This window comes from Lynx canadensis, chromosome E2 (genome assembly GCF_007474595.2).
Source record: "Lynx canadensis isolate LIC74 chromosome E2, mLynCan4.pri.v2, whole genome shotgun sequence".
NCBI lineage: Eukaryota > Metazoa > Chordata > Mammalia > Carnivora > Felidae > Lynx > Lynx canadensis.
This window is the reverse complement of record NC_044317.1, coordinates 36,112,911-36,134,809: the sequence shown is the minus strand read 5'-3', so window position 1 is coordinate 36,134,809 and position 21,899 is coordinate 36,112,911. Positions and strand designations below refer to the sequence as shown.

General features: G+C 38.4%; 2 protein-coding genes across 9 annotated transcripts in view; one reads left to right on the top strand and one right to left on the bottom strand.

Moving 5' to 3' along the window:
- ITFG1 (integrin alpha FG-GAP repeat containing 1) overlaps positions 1–13,958 on the bottom strand; it is a 336,603-nt gene extending 322,645 nt beyond the window's left edge. The window contains exons 1-5 of one of the 3 annotated variants that reach the window (XM_032591243.1): positions 13,876–13,958; positions 11,744–11,816; positions 5,527–5,672; positions 3,673–3,730; positions 1,951–2,025 (exon numbers count right to left, since the gene is read on the bottom strand). In XM_032591243.1, the coding sequence (XP_032447134.1) occupies positions 1,951–2,025; positions 3,673–3,730; positions 5,527–5,614 (221 nt within the window). In that variant the 5' untranslated portion in view covers positions 5,615–5,672; positions 11,744–11,816; positions 13,876–13,958. The other 2 variants (XM_030298124.1, XM_030298123.1) reach the window with 2 other exon arrangements.
- A 28-nt stretch (positions 13,959–13,986) lies between these two features.
- Positions 13,987–21,899, top strand: part of PHKB (phosphorylase kinase regulatory subunit beta) — a 274,597-nt gene continuing 266,684 nt past the window's right edge. For 2 of the 6 annotated variants that reach the window (XM_030298118.1, XM_030298119.1), the window contains exon 1: positions 13,987–14,111. In XM_030298118.1, the coding sequence (XP_030153978.1) occupies positions 14,036–14,111 (76 nt within the window). In that variant the 5' untranslated portion in view covers positions 13,987–14,035. Of the gene's footprint in view, positions 14,112–16,279; positions 16,393–17,403; positions 17,555–21,899 lie in introns of all 6 variants that reach the window. The other 4 variants (XM_032591242.1, XM_030298121.2, XM_030298120.2 and 1 more) reach the window with 4 other exon arrangements.

The following is a 21,899-nucleotide window of genomic DNA, read 5'->3' as shown; positions in this document are numbered from 1 at the left end:
ATTTCTAGGGGCGCCTGGGTGGCTCAGTTGGTTAAGCATCCAACTTCGGCTCAGGTCACGATCTCACGGTATGTGAGTTCGAGCCCCGCGTTGGGCTCTGTGCTGACTGCTCGGAGCCTGGAGCCTGTTTCCGATTCTGTGTCTCCCTCTCTCTCTGACCCTCTCCCGTTCATACTCTGTCTCTCTCTGTCTCAAAAATAAATAAATTAAAAAAAATTAAAAAAAAAATTTTTCAATTTCTAAAGATCAAATGACATATTAAAGGTATTCCAAGTATTTCTTTGACTAAAATAGAAATTACCATGAAACAAAGCAGGCCAGAAGTTACCATCATGTTCTCAATCACATGTATGCCTTTATTTACTTGTGTTTTTAAGTTTTTATTTAAGTAATCTCTATACCTATGTGGGGCTCAAACTCACAACACTGGAATTGCACACTCTTCTGACTGAGCTAGCCAGGCGCCCCCCACAGGTATGCCTTTAAAGAGAGGAAATGAAAAAGACAACTTCCTGAATAGTCCCAGCCCAAGGCAAATAAGCTGGGCTTGCCATGGTAGGGGTGGCCTGTGCCTTCCTCCAACCCCACCCACACACAGTTCCCCTAGACAGGGCCACAACAGAACAAGCAAGATCTCCATCCAATTGGTCTCTAGAGCAGGGCTCTCTTCTAACTTATTCAAAGTTTGGGGGAAAAAACAGGTTTCTCATTTAAGATTCACAGTAAGTCCTTCAAAGGTCATTCTCCCTAGCATCAAAACACCCATATTCTTCATTGAAAACCTTCAGAAAGGGGCGCCTGGGTGGCTCAGTCGGTTAAGTGTCCGACTTTGGCTCAGGTCATGATCTCGCGGTCCATGAGTTCGAGCCCCGCGTTGGGCTCTGTGCTGACCGCTCAGAGCCTGGAGCCTGTTTCAGATTCTGTCTCCCCCTCTCTCTCTGACCCTCCCCCGTTCATGCTCTGTCTCTCTCTGTCTCAAAAATAAATAAACGTTAAAAAAAAATTTAAAAAGAAAACCTTCAGAAAAAGTGATAGGAAATGTAACATTTTCTTCTCATAATACCTTAAATTTTGACAGTTTACTCATCTATGGGCTTATCAACCACAATTCAAAAGGTACATATAAAAATATACAACTTTTCCAAAACACAGAAAGGAAATTTGTTAGATTTCCAAACACTTGGGAAAGACAGAATGATAAAGGTAGTTCTCCACATTCACTGGAAAGTTAAAAAAGTAAATGTGTTCTGTATTCTTAAACTAAATTTTTGGCTTAACAGATACAGAAAAAATTAACCAAGCTGAAGGTATCTCATGAAAAGTATCTTGCTATAAATGTTAAGAGGCCACTTCTATTTAAGTCTAGAGGAATTATATCTTTGAATTGCAAAATTCCAAACAGATTTTCCAAAGAATGGCACACAAGGATAGTGAGAGAATCCCAGCATACATGTCAGTCAAGGATAAAGTATACTTGGAAAAATTTCCAGAGCTCAGAGGAGTGTTTACATTCTTAGGCAACTATTGATTGCTCAGTGAACAAATAAAAGGAAGAAGGAACAGGCTTATCAGTAAAAGGCTCAGAGATAAAATGACTAATGTGGAGAATCCAATCAAGACGGCAGGTATCCATTCTGTTCAAATTAAATCTTTCCTAAAAAACAACGAATGAACATTCAAATTGGGACCTGTAAAGTTTGTATCTCTAATTTCCAGAAGGATAAATGGATTAAGCTGGCTCTACAAAGAGAGCAGTTGCAGATCAAATCCAAAACTGTGTGAGAAAGCTTACATGTCGACCAAATGCCCTTTTAAAAATCTCTAAGAGCATGGATTTCCAATGAGCTACGTTTTTCCCTAATGGTTAAAGCAATCAGTTTACATAGACACATAGTTCCTGTAGCAGCAATAAGTACAATTAATTACATGGTTATAATCATGTTTACTCACCCTCCCAATAATATCTGTGGCTGGCTGGATTCATTTGTAACACCAAATACATCAGGAATTAAATCACCATTGAAGCTGAAAAGAAAACATTAAAAACATTAAGCAGCTATTTCATAAAATTCTCATGTTCCAGCTTTAAAAGGAAAATAACCTTTGGGAGGTGTGGTAGAAATCATAATGCTCACCAGTTTCTGCTATAGTCAATAAAATGTCAGCAAGTGTCAGACATGTGTTATTTCTAGGCCAAAGTGTTTGTTATTTATTACTGGACCTCCAGCCCTCTTTAAGCTGGTAGTAGCAATGAGACCTCTGATATACCCTGAGTGATGGCACAGAGCAGAACCTACCACTGACCCACAGTGGACAGACACAAGATGTAAGAAATAAACTTTTGTTGTGGAATCTTAGGGTTGTCTGTAGTTTCTGCATAACCTACCCTATTCTTGAGTGGTAAGAAAACAGTACGTGTTTCAGAATCATGACCCAAACTGTTTAGATGGGCTGAGGAGAAATAACCCACAAAAGTAATTCCCAGCTGGTATAAAAATTCATACTGGCCATTGATTATTTCAACAACAATGAAAATATACACAACTATAAATGAAATCAAGCTGAGGGTCTTTATGGATTTATAGTTCAGACTTCTGATTGCCACTGACCTATTGGTATATGATTATTATTTTAATAACTGTATGAAAGGCAACAATGAAAACAAGAATGTGGCTGTACATTACTTTAGCTCTCGAAGTGATCTCTGTGTCATTACCAAAAATTCTGACAGGAATTTGGATTACATTTATCCTGGTACATGAGTGTACTTTGAGGAATAATAACACTAAGGAAGAGCTTTATAAAAAGGATAAGCTGGGGCGCCTGGGTGGCTCAGTTGGTTGAACGGCGGACTTTGGCTCAGGTCATGGTCTTGCGGTCCCTGAATTTGAGCCTTGTGTCAGGCTATGTGCTGACAGCTCAGAGCCTGGAGCCTGCTTTGGATTCTGTGTCTCCCTCTGTCTGCACTTCCCCACTCAGCTCTCTCTCAAAAACAAACATTAAGGGGCGCCTGGGTGGCGCAGTCGGTTAAGCGTCCGACTTCAGCCAGGTCACGATCTCGCGGTCCGTGAGTTCGAGCCCTGCGTCGGGCTCTGGGCTGATGGCTCGGAGCCTGGAGCCTGTTTCCGATTCTGTGTCTCCCTCTCTCTCTGCCCCTCCCCCGTTCATGCTCTGTCTCTCTCTGTCCCAAAAATAAATAAACGTTGAAAAAAAAAAAACATTAAAAAAAAAAAAACATTAAAAAAATTGTTTTAATAAATTAAAAAAGGATAAGTTTCTCCTTAATATAGACATCTGTCTAAATTTCTGGAAGAAATCCCATACCATTCATATCTATCAATCAAGCACTAATAGTTTTACCCTGAAACAGTTACCTTAATTCTTTGAGTAATGACATGGCTATAATTAACACAGATCCATAATGAAGATATTCAAAGCTACTGAAGCAAAAACAAAAACACAAAATTCTTCCTCTTTCCAAAATACTGAATTTCATTTTTCTTTTCCCTCCATCATGACAGATAAATATCATTTAATCAAGTACCAGCCTCTATCACCTTCAAAGGGAGAATGAATTTAGTGTCAATGCCATGTAGCAAAATAGTCTCTTATGTGAGAAATTTTATGTTTTTAAGTTTAAAATCATTCAAACGGTAGCAAGCATATACTTACTCCATAATTAGTGGTTCATCTTGAAAAGTCCTATTGAGTACAGTCATATTGTTAGGATCTGTATAGAAAAAAAAATTATATATGTATATATATATAAGGCACTTTCTATTATTTTAAATTTTTTAATAAAAAATGTTATTCATTTTTGAGACAGAGAGAGGAGAGAGAGACAGAGACAGAGCATGAGTGGGGGAGGGGCAGAGAGAGAGGGACACAAAGAATCCAAACTAGGCTGCAGTCTCCAAGTCATCAGCACGCAGGGCTTGAACCCATGAACTGTGAGATCATGACCTGAGCTGAAGTTGGACACTTAACTGTCTGAGCCACCCTGGAGCCCCTATGATTTTTGATATCTACACTTGGGGTAAAATATCTGCATTCTTTTCAACGTTCATCTCTAATTAATTCCAACAATTACTATTAACAAGACACTATAAATCTAACAGACATCCAAGTTTGTAAAGACAAAATCCTGGGGTTCATTCTTTTTTTTAAGTTTATTTTGAGAGAGAGAGAGAGAGAGAGAGAGAGAGAGAATATGTGGAGCAGGAGCAGAGAGAGAATCACAAGCAGGCATTGCAACGGCAGCAGTGAGCCACCCAGACACCAACGGGGTTCATTCTATAGTTAAAACCATTACAAGAACTTTTTTTTAGAGGCTGCAATCTAAAAATCTTAGGTGAGTTTTCTTTAAATACAAATTTAGCAGTTGGCAATATGCACAAAACTACTTGATTCTAAAATATCCATGCTTATGTACACAAAATGCTTTACACATGGTACTATTTCTTCAGATATTTATTGACTGAATTAATTTGAAGTATTGAAACTACTGCTTAAGTTCAAATGTTACCAAAAACACAACTGCATCCCTTCCACCCCACCCTGAAAACTGGCCCCATGAACAAGTCATCTATTTAGTTTATAATTAATTCGTTTTTCAGATAAGTTCTGAAAGTTTAGGGGTGGATATAGTAGACTGACTCTCAATCTCCGCTACAACCTTTTTGTGCTTTTCTGTACTGGGAGGGACTAGAAACCAAAATAGCTATTCTCACGTATCTTTGCATCTGAGATTCTGAATAAGATGTAAGCCTTGACAATCAGATACACTCTGAGTTTTGGAAGTTAGGAATGAAGTGAAAGCTGTGTCTCTGCTATTTCTACCTCAGTGTCTGATCATTGAATTTGTGAGTATCAAGAGGCAGGGTGCAGGGTAACCATCTGGCTGGTGAGGGTCACAGCAGACACAATGTCATCCTAATAGTTATTGTGTAATTGGCCATGTTCTGACAGTAAAAAGCCTTCCTTGAAGGCTTTGGGGATCGTTCCTGAAAGGTCAACCTAGAATGTGTTCTTTAGCCATCCCAATAATTCCATAGGCCATAAAAATCCTTTAATAATTCTCTCTCTTCTTTAAGCTAGCAAGAGCAGAGTTTGTTCAACCCCAGACTAGTCCTGGGTTACAAAAGAAAAATAAAAAAATTGACTTTTAAAAAAGTTTTACAATTACTGATTTTTTTTTTTTTGTTAAGTTTAAATGTTTATTTTTGAAGAGAGAGAGGGAGGGAGCAGAGGAGGGGCAGAGAGAAAGGGGGACAGAGGATCAGAAGCAGACCAGTAGCGAGCCCGATGTGGGGCTCGAACTCACAACTGAGAGAAAATGACCTGAGCTGAAGTCGGATGCTCAACCAACTGAGCCACCTAGATGCCCCTACAATTACTGACTCTTAAGAACTGCATTGCTGAACTGATTTCAGAACAATATTTTTGTTACATTTACCTAAGAATAAAAGGCATATTCTTCCTTTAATATCCAAAGACACATATTAAGAACTCTTAAAACAAATTCACCTAATGTTTGATTTTGTCCCCAGAAGATAACAGCTCCCAATTCACTGCTGGCATGATTTTTGGGAAGATACGTGAGGAGGACATCCATTTGTGAATCTCCATCATAATCCCCCGGGACTACACTTGTTATCAATGCACTGTGATTCCTATAAGAAACACACATTTTAAGGTATCTAGTCAGTCTATAATAGAAAAGGACAACATCTCTATATCTCTACTACATACAAATATTTTCAATGCAAAATTTAAAGTTTCACATTAATTTTATTCTCATCTTTAATATCTTATTATCCTTCATGTATGTAAGCCTCCTTGGTCTATAAAATAATTCAGGATGAAGGTAGAGCTATCTTAAATAAAAAATCTAAAATATTTCAAAAGAAAGCACAGTTAAAAAAAAAAAGCACAGTTTTACATTCATGCACTGCTTAATATAGTCCTTTTACTTAGTTCTTTTGTCAAGGACACCAGTGCATTTGGCTGGCTTGTAAGAAATAGAGGCTCGGGGTGCCTGGGTGGCTCAGTTGGTTAAGCATCCGACTTCACCTCAGTTCATGATCTCACGGCTCAAGGGTTTAAGCCTCGCATCAGGCTCTGTGCTGACAGCTCAGAGCCTGGAGCCTGCTTCAGATTCTGTGTCTCCCTCTCTCTGTCCCTCCCCGGCTTGTGCTCTGTCTCTCTCTCAAAAATAAATAAACTTTAAAAAAAACTTAAAAAAAAAAAAAAAGAAATGGAAGCTCATAATCAATTGTTAAAGCACTGTCACTTTATCAGTTAAAAGGTATTATTTGTGAAATATTTAATTTTGGATTTTAATGCAGATTTAAATTTTACAGTGAAAATTAATCATTTTATTTCTGAAAGATATTCTATATTCACAATGGAAAATAAGTTCTTTTTACTAAAGCTGGCAATATACTATCAAAACACATATACCTAATACTACGTTATTAATAATGAAGTAATTCTGAATTTATTTATATTAACATTGAAAACGTAAAGCATGTCTTGTCATAACGCAGTTTGAATAACCCAACCAAAAAAATAGGCCTTGTGTTCAATTTATATTTAATTCCATTTAGAGCAAATAGCAAGGCAGCAAGTTTTCAAATATATAATTATTTTGAAAATACCATCAAAGTTCTAAAAATATATATATCAGATTTTATTTAAGATGAAAATGAGAAAAATACTGAAAAGGTTAAATAGGGTGAAGAAAAACAATACTATAGATTTATCATGATGCATCTACCTACTGTGTCCCACACATTACATCAATGCTTAATAGCTATTAATTGATAAGTTTCCAAACCTGAAATAGGTACTGTCATTCTCACTGAATGGACTAGGAAACTGAAGTTTGTAGCAATTAAGTAGCTAAACCTAAAAGCTAATAGCGAACTACTAGTAGCTAGAAATTCAAATTGTGTCAGTCTCTAAAATTGATTTTCATTATGATAAAATCATTTTGGTAATGCCAATTTCCTCAAATAATTCCAATAAAACTTTAACTTTTCCATGAAAAATACCTGGTGTTTAAAAATGATGATATAGCAACCATACACGCTACTATGAGATACAGTAGCAAACTATACCTAATTGTGGAGGCCTCTTCATGTGCATGTGTACATATGTATCCACGATAACACATACTACACATACTTGGCAGTAATACCTGTCTATATATATTCATAATTTGGGGCTAAAAATATTCTGGAATAGATAGAAATATATTACAAAGGATTAGATGGAAATTTAACCTAATCAATGGGTTTTTTTCTTTTTCTTTTTAAGTTTTTTAATGTTTGCTTATTTTTGAGACAGAGTGCAAGCGGGGTAGGGGCAGACAGAGAGGGAGATACAGAATCTGAAGCAGGCTCCAAGCTCTGAGCTATCTATCAGCACAGAGCCCAACCTGGGGCTCAAACTCACCAACCATGAGATCATGACCTGAGCTGAAGTCGGAAGCTTAACGGACTGAGCCACCCAGGCGCCCCAACCTAATCAAGGTTTTATTGCCATAAATACCCAGCTTCTTTATGATTGTAAAAATACAAAGTAGAAGCATTTAAATATATGAGATTAACTCATGTGTTTATCTTTTCTTCTTTCAAAGAATCCACTAAAATTATATGGAATGAACTTTAAAAACAAAAAAGGTATAGCCCCTCAGAAACAAAGAGATCACGAAGGAAGATATTGATAACGGACTTACAATGGCAAGGAAACTGTAAGCTAAAGTGTCTGAAGGTAAAGTCTTAAGAAGAAAAGCTTTTGGCCCAGAACACCTGAGAGGCTCAGAATTTGCAGTCATCAGAAATTGTGAAATACAAGAGTGATGCAGAAGGCTGAATACAGGTTAAACTGAAAGTCTGTATTGTGAGTGACGGTCCCTTCTCTGTCTCTCTCTCTTAGCAAGACAAGGACCACAGAGTTTATTAATCATGCTTTAGAGAGTTAAATTACAGCAGAGGGTAAGGTTTTAGCCATAAGCTAAAAACAGGGGGTTAATGGAAAGTCTACAGAAGGAACAGTTTGACCCTTCCTCCAGCTCTACCCTATTCCTGGACTGCTAGTCAGCCAGGAACATGACCACAGGGCAAGAGACAGGCGACATGTTCAACCATGCAAAGACTTTCCAATTAGCTCTTTATTGCCTTACTCTTAAATATGATACCCCTGCTTTTTGAAGAAAACTATGAATATCAAAGAGAACCAAAAAATAGCAATAAAGAATCTGAACAAAACAGATAGTAAGATGAATAAAGAAACTTCAAATTACACTTGAAAACATAAGAGAAGAACGTATGTCCATAAAACAAAAAGAAACAGCCTGCTTACAAAAGGATAATAAGAGAACAAAGAAAACTTCTTGGAGATAAAAAATATGACAGCTAAAATAAAAAATTCAATAGAAGGCTTAAAATAAAAGTGAGAACACTTCCTAGAAAGGGAAACAAAATGAAATGACAAAAACACAGATAAAATGAAGGAATAAAGGTTGGACTCAGCAGTCCAATAACAAAGTGATAAGAATCTTGATAGAACAAATAAATTACTAAAGAAATAAGAACATTTCAAAAAGCCCCCAAGGATAGAAGCTTCTAGTTTGAAGGGATCCACTTAATACCCAGTATAATAAATAAAAAATAATCTATATCAAGGTACAACATCATGAAATACCAAAACAAAAGGGATAGAGAGACCCTAATAGCTTCCAAAATTAAAAATAAAACAAGTCACATTAGAAGGATTAGAAGAAAGAAAAGCATTGGATTTTAAAATAGCAACCCATGAAGCTAGAAGACTATAGGCCAATGAAATTATTAAGAGTAAAAAAATTGGGGGACATTGAACATACCATACATTCTATCTCAGGAATTTCCTAAAGGATGCATTCCAGTGAAGTAAATGAAGAAGCTAAGAATAAAATGGCACAGGATCCAAGAAAGAGGGATCCAACAAAGAACAGCAAAGGGAAAGTCTCCAAATACTAACCTTGCAGAAGGCTTAAAAATGAACTCTGATTGGGCAGAAGTGTATAGGACTCAAAGGGGAAAACAAAATGTACAATAGATATTTGGCCGATATGATGCAACATCTACCAAGAAATTAAGGATATGTACACAGAAAACTATGCAATTGATTGTTTTCAAGTTTATTTATTTTGAGAGGGAGAAAAAAGGAGTGTGAGTGTGCACATGAGCGGGAGAGGGGCAGAAAGAAAAGGAGAGAGAGAAGCCTAAGCAGGCTCCTCCTGTCAGCATGCAGCCCAACTCAGGCCTCCAACCCACGAACAGTGAGATAATGAGCTGAGCTGAAATCAAGAGTCGGAAGCTCGACCAACTGAGCCACCAGGCACCCCTGCAATTGATTTTAAAAAGCAACGATTTACGGCAGGAGGAAAAACGATACAGAAATGAAATACGGGGGTGCCTGGGTGGCTCAGCTGGTTGGGCGTCTGACTTTGACTTGGGTCATGATCTTATGGTCTATGAGTTTGAGCACGTTGGGCTCTGTGCTGACAGCTCAGAGCCTGGAGCCTGCTTCGGATTCTGTGTCTCCCTCTCTCTGTCTACACCTCCCCTGCTCGTGCTCTCTCTCTCTCTCTCTCTCAAAAACAAATAAACATTAAAAAAAATAAAAAAGAAATGAAATACTGTATGCTTCTTGGTTCTGAAGTGCACAGAATCTACATGGTCAAAATGTAAACAATGTTTACTGATTTAACTAAAAATATGATATAATGATAATTGAGATGATATAATTTAAAGATGGTAAACCGTCATCTATGCTAACAAAAATCCAAGAGATAAAGATAATTACTAAAGAGATTACAGTGTAAAAGCTTATTTTAAAATACGGAAATAAGCACCAGAAAAAAATAGCTTAAGTTTTTAAAAGTGGTTGCATCTGAGAAAGGAACAAGGGAGCAGGGGAAGTAAAGAATGAAGGAGAGTTATTTATACTTTGAAAAATATTCTTTTTGGTTTTTGGGTTTTTTTGAGGGGGGAGGGGCAGGGAGCGAGAGGGAAAGAATCCCATGCAGGCTCTGTGCTGTCAGCACTGAGCCCAAAGCAGGGCTTGAACCCGTGAACCCGTGAGATTATGACCTGAGCTGAAACAAAGAATCGGATGCTTAACTGACTGAGCCACCCAGAAGCTCCATATGCTTTGAAAGATATTCTAAATAAATAAAATAAAAACAAGTTTCTAAATTGTAATAGTATAGAAAACAACACTGCATTTGTTAATCAAGAAAAATGAAATGAATTGGGATTTTTTTTTTAACTTAGTGGAACCCTAGTCCTTTGTAGTTCAAACATTTCTTTCCAAGAAAAATCATTTGTAAGCAAGTCATTTCTTGTATATAATATTTATCTTTCTGTTCCCACTCCAAGCATGCTGCTATCCAGTATGTAGGAAAATTTCTCACTAGGGTAAGTTTCTGTTTGTCCATTTAAAACTTTCCTTTCAATGTTCTAACTTAAGGCCATCTTTTATTTATTTATTTTTTTAAGTTTTATTATTTATTTATTTATTTATTTATTTTTTATATATATGAAATTTATTGACAAATTGGTTTCCATACAACACCCAGTGCTCATCCCAAAACGTAAGGCCATCTTTTAAAACATAAGTGTGAGTTTAAATATTGTAGACTCTGGGCAGTTATTAACCCACAAAGGAATTTAAAATTTTTTAAAACCATTTCCTAAGTAACCTCTGATCATTCTGTAAACCAATTCATCCTGCACATGGTTAACAAGTAAATAAACTTAAAATATTGTTGTTGTTTTTTCATCTCTCCTTTAAACAACAACCTATCATTCTCCACTTCTCATGGGATTGGGTTCAAACTGTTTCTGATATTTATGAAGGCTCCTAGTCTGCCCTAATCTCATCTTCTTGGTCCAAAACTCTCCAAAGTACACCCTACACTTCTGTTAGGTAAATCTTTCCACCTCCTCTTCACAATATGCTTACTGCCATCTTGTAAATGCTGTGTCGCCAAACTTGAAAGCCCTTACCTAAATTGTACTGAAGGTCACTGAAATTTTGTAACTTTCTGGAAGCTTCCACCTTAGTATGCACTAACTCATTTCTTCTTCCTTGAACCATCCAGCAATCAATCCTTGCTTCTATGTTTCAAAACTGTGCTGGCTCACTACTGAAGATCACTGAGTTTCAGGCAATGCCAGTCATATAAATGAAAGAACTATTATTTGAACATTTAAAGACTTCTGCTTGATTTAAATTCCTTCAAAATAAACCTTAAAAAACTCATCACCTACAAGTCAACAAATAAAAAGAAATTAGAACACCTCTTCCCCAGTGCAAATGAAGCCCCCCTCTCACCCTCAATACATAGTTGACCTGACAAGCCTGTGTTCCCATGGGCACACTCAGGATGAGGGACAATCCCCAACACATTCATGAAGGGGTACTATATTGCTAGAGAATGAAGGGTGTTTATGCAGGAACAGAAGTGAGCTACTCAAATTTATTAATTTGTTTTCAAAAGTAAATGACTTTTAAACTTTGGTATATTCACTATTTTCCCTAACTAATTACTTGCTACTCACACCTCATAACTAGTGGTTTTGTGTCAACACAGTTAAATAAAATTGATTTCAAAGACAACCCAACTAGCTATTACATATCAATCATTACAGTAATGATTGTTTTTTATAGGAACAGATACATTTGTACTTACTTCAAGGATACTTTTACTTTGGGTTTGAAATAGGGTGCATTCTGGTCTGCCAAAAAGACGATTAAATCATTTCCTAAAAGAAGCGAATGTATGATATTAGAGAAAAGTTTCTAGGTAACACCTCCAATCAGTAGTTACAAAAAGCTTTCTGGGTGCTGTTCTTAACAAAAACACTTTTATTTTACTCTAGTTACTATGCCCTTTCAAGGTGAATCCTACATGTCTAATGGAATGGAGATACTTAATAGTATATCACAAATTCAATGTTAAAAAAGTAGCAGAGAAATAGGAAGGATGAACAGTTGGTCAAAACAAACTGAAACCAATGGCTTTTTGCCAGGAATCATATCAGTTGACTTAACCATGTAAAGAACATACCTTTTAATTATAGTATATGTCAAGCCTTGTTTCCCCAAGAACATGACCCCTTATAAGCTGTTTAGTTCATCACACAGATGCATCACACCAAGGACACAGGAACTCCTACTGTAGGTATCTGACTAGTAACAAGGACATGACTACATACTTAAGAAAAAAAGATGAATCCTCCAAGACCCTCCTCTTGTGGCTCCTATGGAACCATTCCCCAGGATGGTGCATCTTTGGAACTCATTGGATGCATTCAGGAGGACTCACTGAACAGACTTTTGAAATGGTTTAATTAAACCCAAGCCATCTTTAACGTTAAGAGGAGAGTCTCTGCATCCAGTTTGGATGGAGTAGCTAGGGGTTTGATAGTGTGCACCTTTCTTGCAATAGATACATAGTCATACAAAGACAGGAAAAATATACAGGGTCCCCAGGGGGTTCTGGTATTGTGGCAAGAGTCCAAGAAACCTAGGCCAAGATCCTGTTAGTTGAGTTCTGTATAAACCTGCTTCACCTCCTTCCTTCAAGGCCTTGACCTACCCAGTTTTGTGGGTACTCAAAAGAATGCTAAGACCCTCTAATACCCGTGGTCAGCATCAAAATTTACAGTAAAGTTTGTTTAGTGATGTTTAGTTGAAGCAAAGAACTCCTAAGAACCTCGAGTTGACAAGGAAAGCAGAGATTTGGAAGACAACGGTGGTGACCAAAGTGAGGAAAAGGTCAGGTGCATATGAAAGACTAGACAGCTCAGGAGGGAGAAGAATCTACAGTTTGAGAATCTTTTCCCAAGGAGACACTGAGTTTATCAGTGGTCCCTGCAAAATGCTTGTGTGAGCTGTGGAGTGTTTAGGGCGTTGGGGAGTGGGGAGTAGGTTCAAAGAAAGCTGGGACCATGAAAAAGAGGAGGGGCAGGTGAATAAGGCAAATGAGGTAGGTAAAAGTCCCCTATGAGAAGACACTGTCAAGTTGCATCTTTTCCAGTTTATGAAAGGGGAAGGAGAATTGAAGAAGTAAAGCAGGAAGGAACGAAAGGACTTTAGGAGGGAACGCAGAGGCAAGCTACAAAGACTCCTGGGAATCAGGAAGGACTTTGAAAGGCAGGTGATTCCATGGGGAGGAGGGGGGTACATGGGTGAAGGCCTACGGCTTCTCAGGAAAAAAAACAAAACTGGGGTGTTTCCAGGACTTATGTGGGTAAATAAAACTGTGGGGTGTCAGGACAAGGGGCTGGAAAACATGGAGAGAACGGGCAAACTGCAAAGGATGCTGGAGATAAAGGGAGAGACAGGGTCGGGAGAGAAGGGTTGGGAAATGCAGGAAGACTGGCCATCCGGGCTAAGGGTGTGGGGTACACCGGGAGGGGCACAGGGACAGCGGACAGAGGGAGGGCCGGGCAAGCACTGACTTTCCCGCAGCACGAAGAGGTCCGTCTGCTTGTCGGAGTTGAGGTCTCCGAAGGCCGCCAGGGTGCCCCAGGCCTCGGCCCCAAAGAGCTCGGCTGTGACGTTGTGCAGCGCCCGCGCCGGGACCGGCCCGACTCCCAGCAGTGCGAGCCCCCCAAGCAGCAGCACCAGCAGTGCCCAGGAGCTCGGCAGCCGGCCCGCCGCCGCCATGGCAGCCCCTCGGCCCCCGCCCTCCGGCCCAGTGCCGCGCTTGACGGCAGCCGGAAAGCACCGTGCTGCCGACCAAGAGAGAAAGCGCACAGCCTCCCCGCCCGTACGAGCCGCCACCGGCTCCCCTCTCACTTTCCCTTAGAACTACACCTCTGACTCTTGGGAGGCCGTGAAGCTGGGTCGAAAATCGCCCCTGCGCTCACTTCCGGCCGGCGCGCCTCCCGACAGTGTCGTGCGTGGGGGCGGGGCCGGCCGGGCGGAGCTGACGGTAGGCCTTTGGGGCGGTGGCAAAGGCGGCGGCCTGAGAGAGATGGTGGGGGCGGCGGGGCTCATGGCTGAAGGGAACTGGAAGGTGTTGGAGCGAAGAGCCCGGGCCAAGCGCTCAGGTTTGGCTGGCTGGGGCGACACCCCCTCCCCTGCACCAGGGTGGTGTTCCCCCTCAAGCGCCTTGGGCGGGAGGCTGGTCGGGGTCCTGGAGTTGAACCTGTGCCCGCGTGTTTCCCCTTAGAAAGCAGACTGCGGTCCCGGCCTTCCTCTTCATGTTTACCCCCACCTCCCAAATTGGTGGTGCCCCCGACTACATGTGTTTTTCCCCAACGCTATTTCGTGTGTGTTTCGCTCAGAAATTAGGTGGTGGTGTCCACCAAAGCTGGAGTTTTACCCTTTAGAAATAAGGCGGCTGCCAGGTTCCTGGGAAAGACAGTGGGTCGTCCCTCAAAAATCAAATAGCTTCATTCTTAGATGTGATTATGATCTGGTCCTAGAAAACTGCCAGCAAAAAAGTTTTGCTTTATTTCATATTTCCCTTTTATGTTCTTCACAAGTTCTGAGCCCTAGCCGATTACTATGTGGCAGAAATTGAGTGGAGACAGGGCCTTAGGCTATGAAGGGGGTCACGTTGAGTGTGCTTAAGGGCTCTGGAGGAAGCGGGTTCCTTCCCTGGGCAAGTGGCCTCAGGACACATAGTTCCCAGCTGTGCCTCCCAAATCCAAAGCCACCGAGGTCAGAAGACGCTGCGCAGGCAGTTACTACAGTTGGAAGTGTCCTGAACTGACTTGTTCAAATTGCAAAGTCACGTCTTTGAAGTTAGCACTTAGGGCCCATCAGTCCTCTGAGAGACAGGATTGAAACTTACCTCGTTTCTGGCTGGCTGTATGTAATCTTGAGCTAAAAGTGTGCTTACAAAACAAAAGATGGTGGGATGACAAGTGTTCATTTAATCTTCCCTTTTAAAGGATTGACATTACTATTTGTCAGTGTTGAAAGATGCTACTGTTAAGGAAAGGCATAGCCCTAGAAAACTAAGTCTGCATTTGCATTGATCCCTAGAGGGTTTTTTTTTTCTCAGCTAATATGCCCCCATTATGTTTGGGGTTTTACCCAATTTATGAAGTTCTTGGTTGTCCCTTGTGTAGTTTTCCTTTTTTAAATTTGAATAAAGTATCTAATTTCATAAATAATACAGGAGAAATTCATCCAATCTTTGTTGCTAATATCCATTATGTTTTTAAACTTTATTTATAAAGTTCTGCACTTATTTACTTAGATTATAGCAAAACTACCACAGAAATATGAGAGAATTTTTTAACAGTCCTTAGTACATTTAAGAGTAAATATAGTTAGTTGGTATAGTCATATATTTGTGTTTCACACTTAAAATTTTTGTGTCATATTGAAGTATTGATTGACTGCTAACAATGTGTTTATTTGGGCTATAAAGGGAATTGGATTGATAATATCTGGTCAAAGAGAGTAACCTGAGTTTTCTTAACAGGGAACTGAGCTCTGCCCTCCACATCTATTTTACAGCGTTTCTCTTTCCTCTTAATAAGCATATAGGATTTATTTTCTTTTCCAGTTTTTATTTTCTCTGAATTGCATGTCATAACAGTGAGCTTTGAAAACCTACCTTCTCTTTCTTAAGTGAGAAAAAAACTCAAATTTTTATTTAACTTTTCTTGAATGCAGTCACTTAAGTCCAGTTTCATATGCAAAGTAGTTAAATGCATAGTATAAATGTTGAATGTTCCTATATTGTTTATATCATTGTAGTAGGAGATAGATACCATTTGAAGTCATTCAAATTCATTGAGGTTTCTGGTTCTAACTCTGTAAGGTATTGACTATATAGTTTCTTGAATGAATCCTTGACTTCCTATGTCATTGAAAACAACCAATCTGATTCTGTTTGTTACTTTTAGAAGAATATATAAACTCAGCTTAGTTTGAAACTTGGGCTAACCTGGCTCTGATATAGATGTCACTGCAAAGTTCTGAGCATTGTTACATAGTAGCATAATCACTGCACTGTTCAATAGAGGATGCCACTCTTATGTAATGTTAATAAGTGGATATTATGTATTTCCTGCCTCATCCATATAAGCAAATGTAATTTATCAAAGCAAAGAAAATCAAATTTTCAAGTCATTAAAAAGAAAATAAAATTAAAATGAACCTCAATTATTGCCTTTGTTGCACACTGCATCATGTTAATAACTGCTCACACTGCTTTCAATTAATCTAACGCTGATTGCTTCTAACCTTCACTAAACAGTTTTGAAAATTGCTCTAGTTTAGCCTGCGACGCTTATGATTAGAGTCAACAATTTGAAATGGCCAACTCACCTGATGCCATCGTCTCTTCTCCACCCGCTTTCTTAAGGTCTGGTAAGTGTGTAGACCCCAAAAGGGTCACTTGGTAATTTTAGATATCTTTGATTCTGAAGGTTGATGTCACCACATAATGTCATTTCGGTTTTATTTCCTCTTTGGTGGTCCCAAGCCCGAGTACCAATTCTGCTGTTATTAGGCTCAGGTTTGTACTGTGTGTTGAATGTGGCCTGTAGTGGAGTTGTGTAGGGCATGAAAAGTGCAGACTGGAAACCTGTCTTTACATCAGCTCTGTTTGACCAGGGTTAGTTCCTCAGTAACTGGGACACTCAATTGTAAAATGGGTACTTAAAAAGGTTCTTCAGTGATTATTGTCTTATTGCATAATGGAGATAACTTTTATAAATCAGCAGTTTTTGGTAAGGGTTACAATTATTTACTCTTTATCAACTCCTTGTGAAAGAGGTATTTTTACATACAATTTCATAGACAAGAAATGGAAGCTCACAAAGGTGAAGCGATTTGCCCCAGGTCTCCAGACTATCATGTTTCAAGGCCATTGCTCTGCCTTCCAGCCCATGGCTTTTTGGTATAAGGGCTGGAGGAGGCATTTGCATAATGGCTCTTAGACGAACATGGACAGTCATGTTGATGAGACCCTTAGCAAGCTTGATGAAAGCTGATTGCTCCCCTGATGAGTGCCCAGGATTTTGAAAACAATTTCAAGGAAGTTCATGCATCCAAGAGAGACCACCTTTGTATTCCCATTAGGAACTCAGGTCTTTTGATGTATCTAGTCTACCTTTACAGAGGAAGAAAAGGCCTTTGTTTAATGGCCATAGAGCTAAAATGACAACTAAAGTCTTTAGGGCTTTTTTCTGTAGGTTGTGTTTCATTTTGGCCATTTAAAACCTGTTCATTAAGGGAACACTCTGCAGAAGCCTAATGTCAAGAGGCTGGTTTTTGTCTCAAATATGCCTTAAGCAGAGCCTCAGGACTCATTAACAGGTAAATGTGAGATGAGCCTGCCTAAATCCTCACAGTGGTTCCCCTTTTATTTCCATTTAGATTTTAAATCCTGTTTTGGCAAGATTGAGGAGGAAAATCATGAAAAAGGAAGGAGCTTAAAGAAGAATCACAATCAGATATAAAGGAAAGCTTTTATTAAGGCCCCAAAATGACCCTTATCTTCAGTTGTCGTCTGCTAAATAACAAAATGGTATATGTAACATTGCCAGTTGATTACTGATTTGATCTTTGAACTAAGAATAAGAGGACATATATCTTTGGACTGTGTTTTCTGTATTTTAAGCACTGGACTCTTTTTCTATCTAGGCTTTCCTAATAAGGGCTTGGTGGGTTTCCAGCACTTAGCAAAGTCATTCAGCAGTTATAGGGAAACAGAATACTAAAGATATGCTTTTATGCATCAACAGTTCTGAAAATTTCAAAACCTAAGAACTGTACTTTAACATTATTTTGAGTGTTTGAAGGCATACAGAAGAAGCGTTTCCAGTACCATATTATTAAATTGAAATAGAATGCACCAAGAAACAAAATAGAAATATACTAAACTTCATAGTTTTAAGCCATTTAAAGGAACTGATTTCTTATAAATTACTTTCAACATTTACACCTTTTTGGGGGGGGGGGATCCCCCTAACCAAAACTTAGTAATGGCTCTAAAAAAATCCTTAAATCTTTCATCTGTTAAAATAAATACTTAGAGTGGTTTGCATTTATAGTTTATTTACTAATTGAGAAATATTGCATTGGACTTGATTTGTTTTCTTCTATTATGGTTCTTTGGACATTACTATTATAGGAGAGTGTTTTAAGGAATAATTTCATTTAACAGTTATTTAAAAGTATGTTCTCAGTTGACAGCGGAGCTTTTCCCTGGTACTTTTGGCTAGACACTATTCGGTGTTAGCAAAAATGGAAGCTAGTACCTTGATTTTGGAAAATTAACTTCCCGTGTTACCTAGATTGGTTTATGCATTGTAACCCTCTTTATTCCTTTTGGATTTATTTCTACTATTTTGTCTTTGTTTCTACTCTTCACTGAATTTAGTGTGTGTCCTGCGTTTATGTGTGTGCATGCTTGTTAAGTAGTGCTCTGACTGCTGATGTGTCAGTGTGTGCTTTGGTTGAATTTCTTTTGTTTTGACTGCTTAAATCCAAAGAGATAATGTGGAGGTCCAGGTTTCTCTTTAAAGAATCTAAAGAACCTTGGAGTAAAATGTACAAGACAATGAATTTATAGGCAAATTCCATAATGAAAATAATTAACTAATTAGGGAAGGAGTGTAGCATGCAGTACCTCAGATTGCTTTCATTTTCCATGTGACTGCTACAGTTACACAATATGTTAGGTTGACAGAGTTACGCAGCAATAGCAGTCACTTTGGTATTGCAGTTAAATTATTTGAGATAATTGTTACGAGCTAAGAAATGTCTTGGCATTTTTACTTTTATTCTTAAATGATAATTTTAAAAGTTACTCCTTAAAATGAAATATCACAACTCTATCTTGGCTCCCTAAATTTATTAACATCTAAGTGAGTTTATCAGCATGACTTTACTTTTTGCCTTTACTTATTTCTTTTTTGGTTCTTTTGGTTTTTACATGTCTCTTTCTTTATTTTACATGTCTCTTCTTTTTATACATTATAGCCTTGTTTTCAGCCTAATTCAGTAGTTAATCAGTAAGATTCTTATAGCTTAAAGAGACCATAGGCTTGGGCTCCTGGACCATTGTGGGTTTTAGCCCCTTTTAAAAAAGCCTAAGGCAAGTGTACATGTTTTGTGTTCAGCTAAACCTGAATCTCCTCCTGGCTCTGTTGCTTACTATCTGTTTGATCTTGAGCAAGTTACTCTACATCTTTGAGAACTGGCTTCTTCCTCTATAAAACTTAAGGGTAATAAAACTTGCCTGGAAGGATTATTGTGCAAAACACTTGATATTTAATAGCTGCCCAATAAATTTTAGTTCTTATCTTTCCTAACACGGTCTTTTACAATATTGCTGATAGCTATTTAAGAGTAAGACTTACACAAAAACAGATAAGGTTGTTTGTCTGTTTCTCTCATTTTGATATCTACCTTCTAAGTAGCCATTTGATTAAGAAAACTTGTCACACTAAAAGACAATTAGCTTGAATCAGATTACCCAGAATCTAGTTCTCATTTGACTCCAAGCCTATTTTGTTTTTGTCAATAATCACAAATCTAAGGAAATTCTTTGTGATAGATAGTTTCCATGGAAACTCCTGTCTGACAGCAGGGAGAAGTCATTATTTTATGTACAGTTAGGGTTTACTTTTGTCTTGTATTGGGTATGCAATGGATTCCCTTCAGATAGGATGGAATTTTCAGAAACACTTATAAATTGTATCCTGCTGGGAGCTCCGATCTCTTCTTAGTAGGTCCTGCCCTATAATCTTGTAAGATTTAAGAAATAGAGGCCACATGATATGGGTTAACTCTCTTGGCATGAATCTCATTGACCTTAAAGCTTACTTTCTTTCTGTATTATTATCCTCAGCAGAGATGATGCTTTATTTTCTATAAGTGAAATAGTTTCATGAGGAGTACAAGGTCTTGTCTCACTGTTGTAGATTGTTACAGAATACTCACATTATGCATTCTAAAGTCTATGTTCCTCTTGATGTTTTCTGTATCTTCAGTCTTATATGAAGCAAGAGAAAGGATAAGAGGAACTTCCAGGATTCCTGATTCTGATCCAGGTGCCTACTGAACATTTCCAGATGGGTATATGATGGGGATCTCAAATGAAACCTGGCTAAAACTGTACTCTTATTTCTAACTCCTGTTCCTACCCCAAACATGTACCTCCCCTAATTTTCATCACCTCAGTAAACTAAACCATTATAATACAGAGGTTAACCCTTTTTCCTTCATCTTTTTTATTCAGTTCATTTGTAAATCCTTTGTACTCCATCTCCTGAAATGTACACCAGAATCTGTCTATTTTTCTCCAGCTGTATTCCTGCCTCTCTAGTTAAAGCACTTTCATCTCTGGTCTAAACTACTGAGATAGCCTGGAAAGAATTCACATTTTTGTCTTACTACAATCTGTTTTCCATCCAGCAGTGAGTAGCTTCTTTTAAACATAATTCAGATCATGTCACTTTCCCATCATCCTTTATTACCTTTAGGCATAAAATCCACATTCCTTTCCCTTGAGTGACCCCAAGGCACCTGGCTGTTGCCTGCCTCTGTCATCTCATGGAATACTCCATTCCTCCCCCACTGCTGTTTGGCCATGCTGACTTGCTTTGTTTGCTTAAGACACAATTTTGTTTCACTTAGACTCTCTGTAGTAGCTATTTCCTCTGTCTGGAAAGCTCTCTATCCTGTTGTTTGGTACCCTGTGCTTGTCCCTTTTGATTGTCTTTTAGGTTCTCATCTTAAATTTAAATCTCCTTAGAAAGGCCTTTTCTGCCTATCTAATCTAAGTGACTCCCAGACACATCACTCTTAATTCTGAATCTCTGTGGTGGACTTCTCGCTGTTTGATATTTTTCTCTTATCTTGCCTGTCTCATGAGAGAAGAGACTTAACCTGTTTTGTTTCTCTTGTATGCTTCAGAGCCTAGAAGAACTCTTAGAGCATAGTAAATGTTCAGTAAATCATATGGCTTAGAAAATTATATTACTTATCACACTGAGTCCCTCCTGCCCCTTTTGAGAGACAGTGTCATAATGTGTTTAATATATAAACTTTAGACTCATAGTACTAGGCTCAGATCCCAGTATGATGCTTAAAAACTTTGCAAACTGGTTTTGTACCTACTTTCCCTCATTGTGTAGTAGAGATAATAGTATATCCTTCCTAAGTTCTTTTGTGAAGATGAAATGTCTCTGAAGTACTTGGTGATTGTAGTAGTGGTACTAATAATAAAAATAATGATTATGATGTTGATGACAGCGGTGACTAATTTTTATTAGTAGCTAATTTTTATTAAGTACTTGACATGTGACAAGCAGTGTTCTTTTCAGTGCTTTACATTTAAATCTCACAACAATCCTTTGACATAGATACTAGCTCTTGAAAAAAACCAAAACACAGAGATGTAAACTCATAAAGTACAAACTCTGGCAGAGCCACTGCTCCTCACCACCGCTGCCTTCCCCTTCTTCATTATGCATAGTGCCTAAGTGTTCAATAAATGAATGACAGTGATTATTGTTTGCATCTTGGTTATGTTCACTGATGTTCTCACACTCATTTCGAATTAACTAATGTTTATGGGGTCTCTCTAATGTCATAGGAAGTTTGTAATATATAATAGTGGTCTTAGAGAGCTCATAGCCCAATGGAACTTTATGCAGAGCCACAGATGACTTTAGTGTTCTTATATACATACGATCTCTGTTTCTCTCTGAGACTCTTATAGTTGTTTCCTACTTAACTTCGCTGCCTATAGCTGTCATCTCCCTCATATCACCTCTAGCCAGTCCATTGTACAAGTTCCTGTCTGGATGATTTTTCTAAAATAAAGAATTAACCATTACTCCTTTGCTTTATACCACTCACCA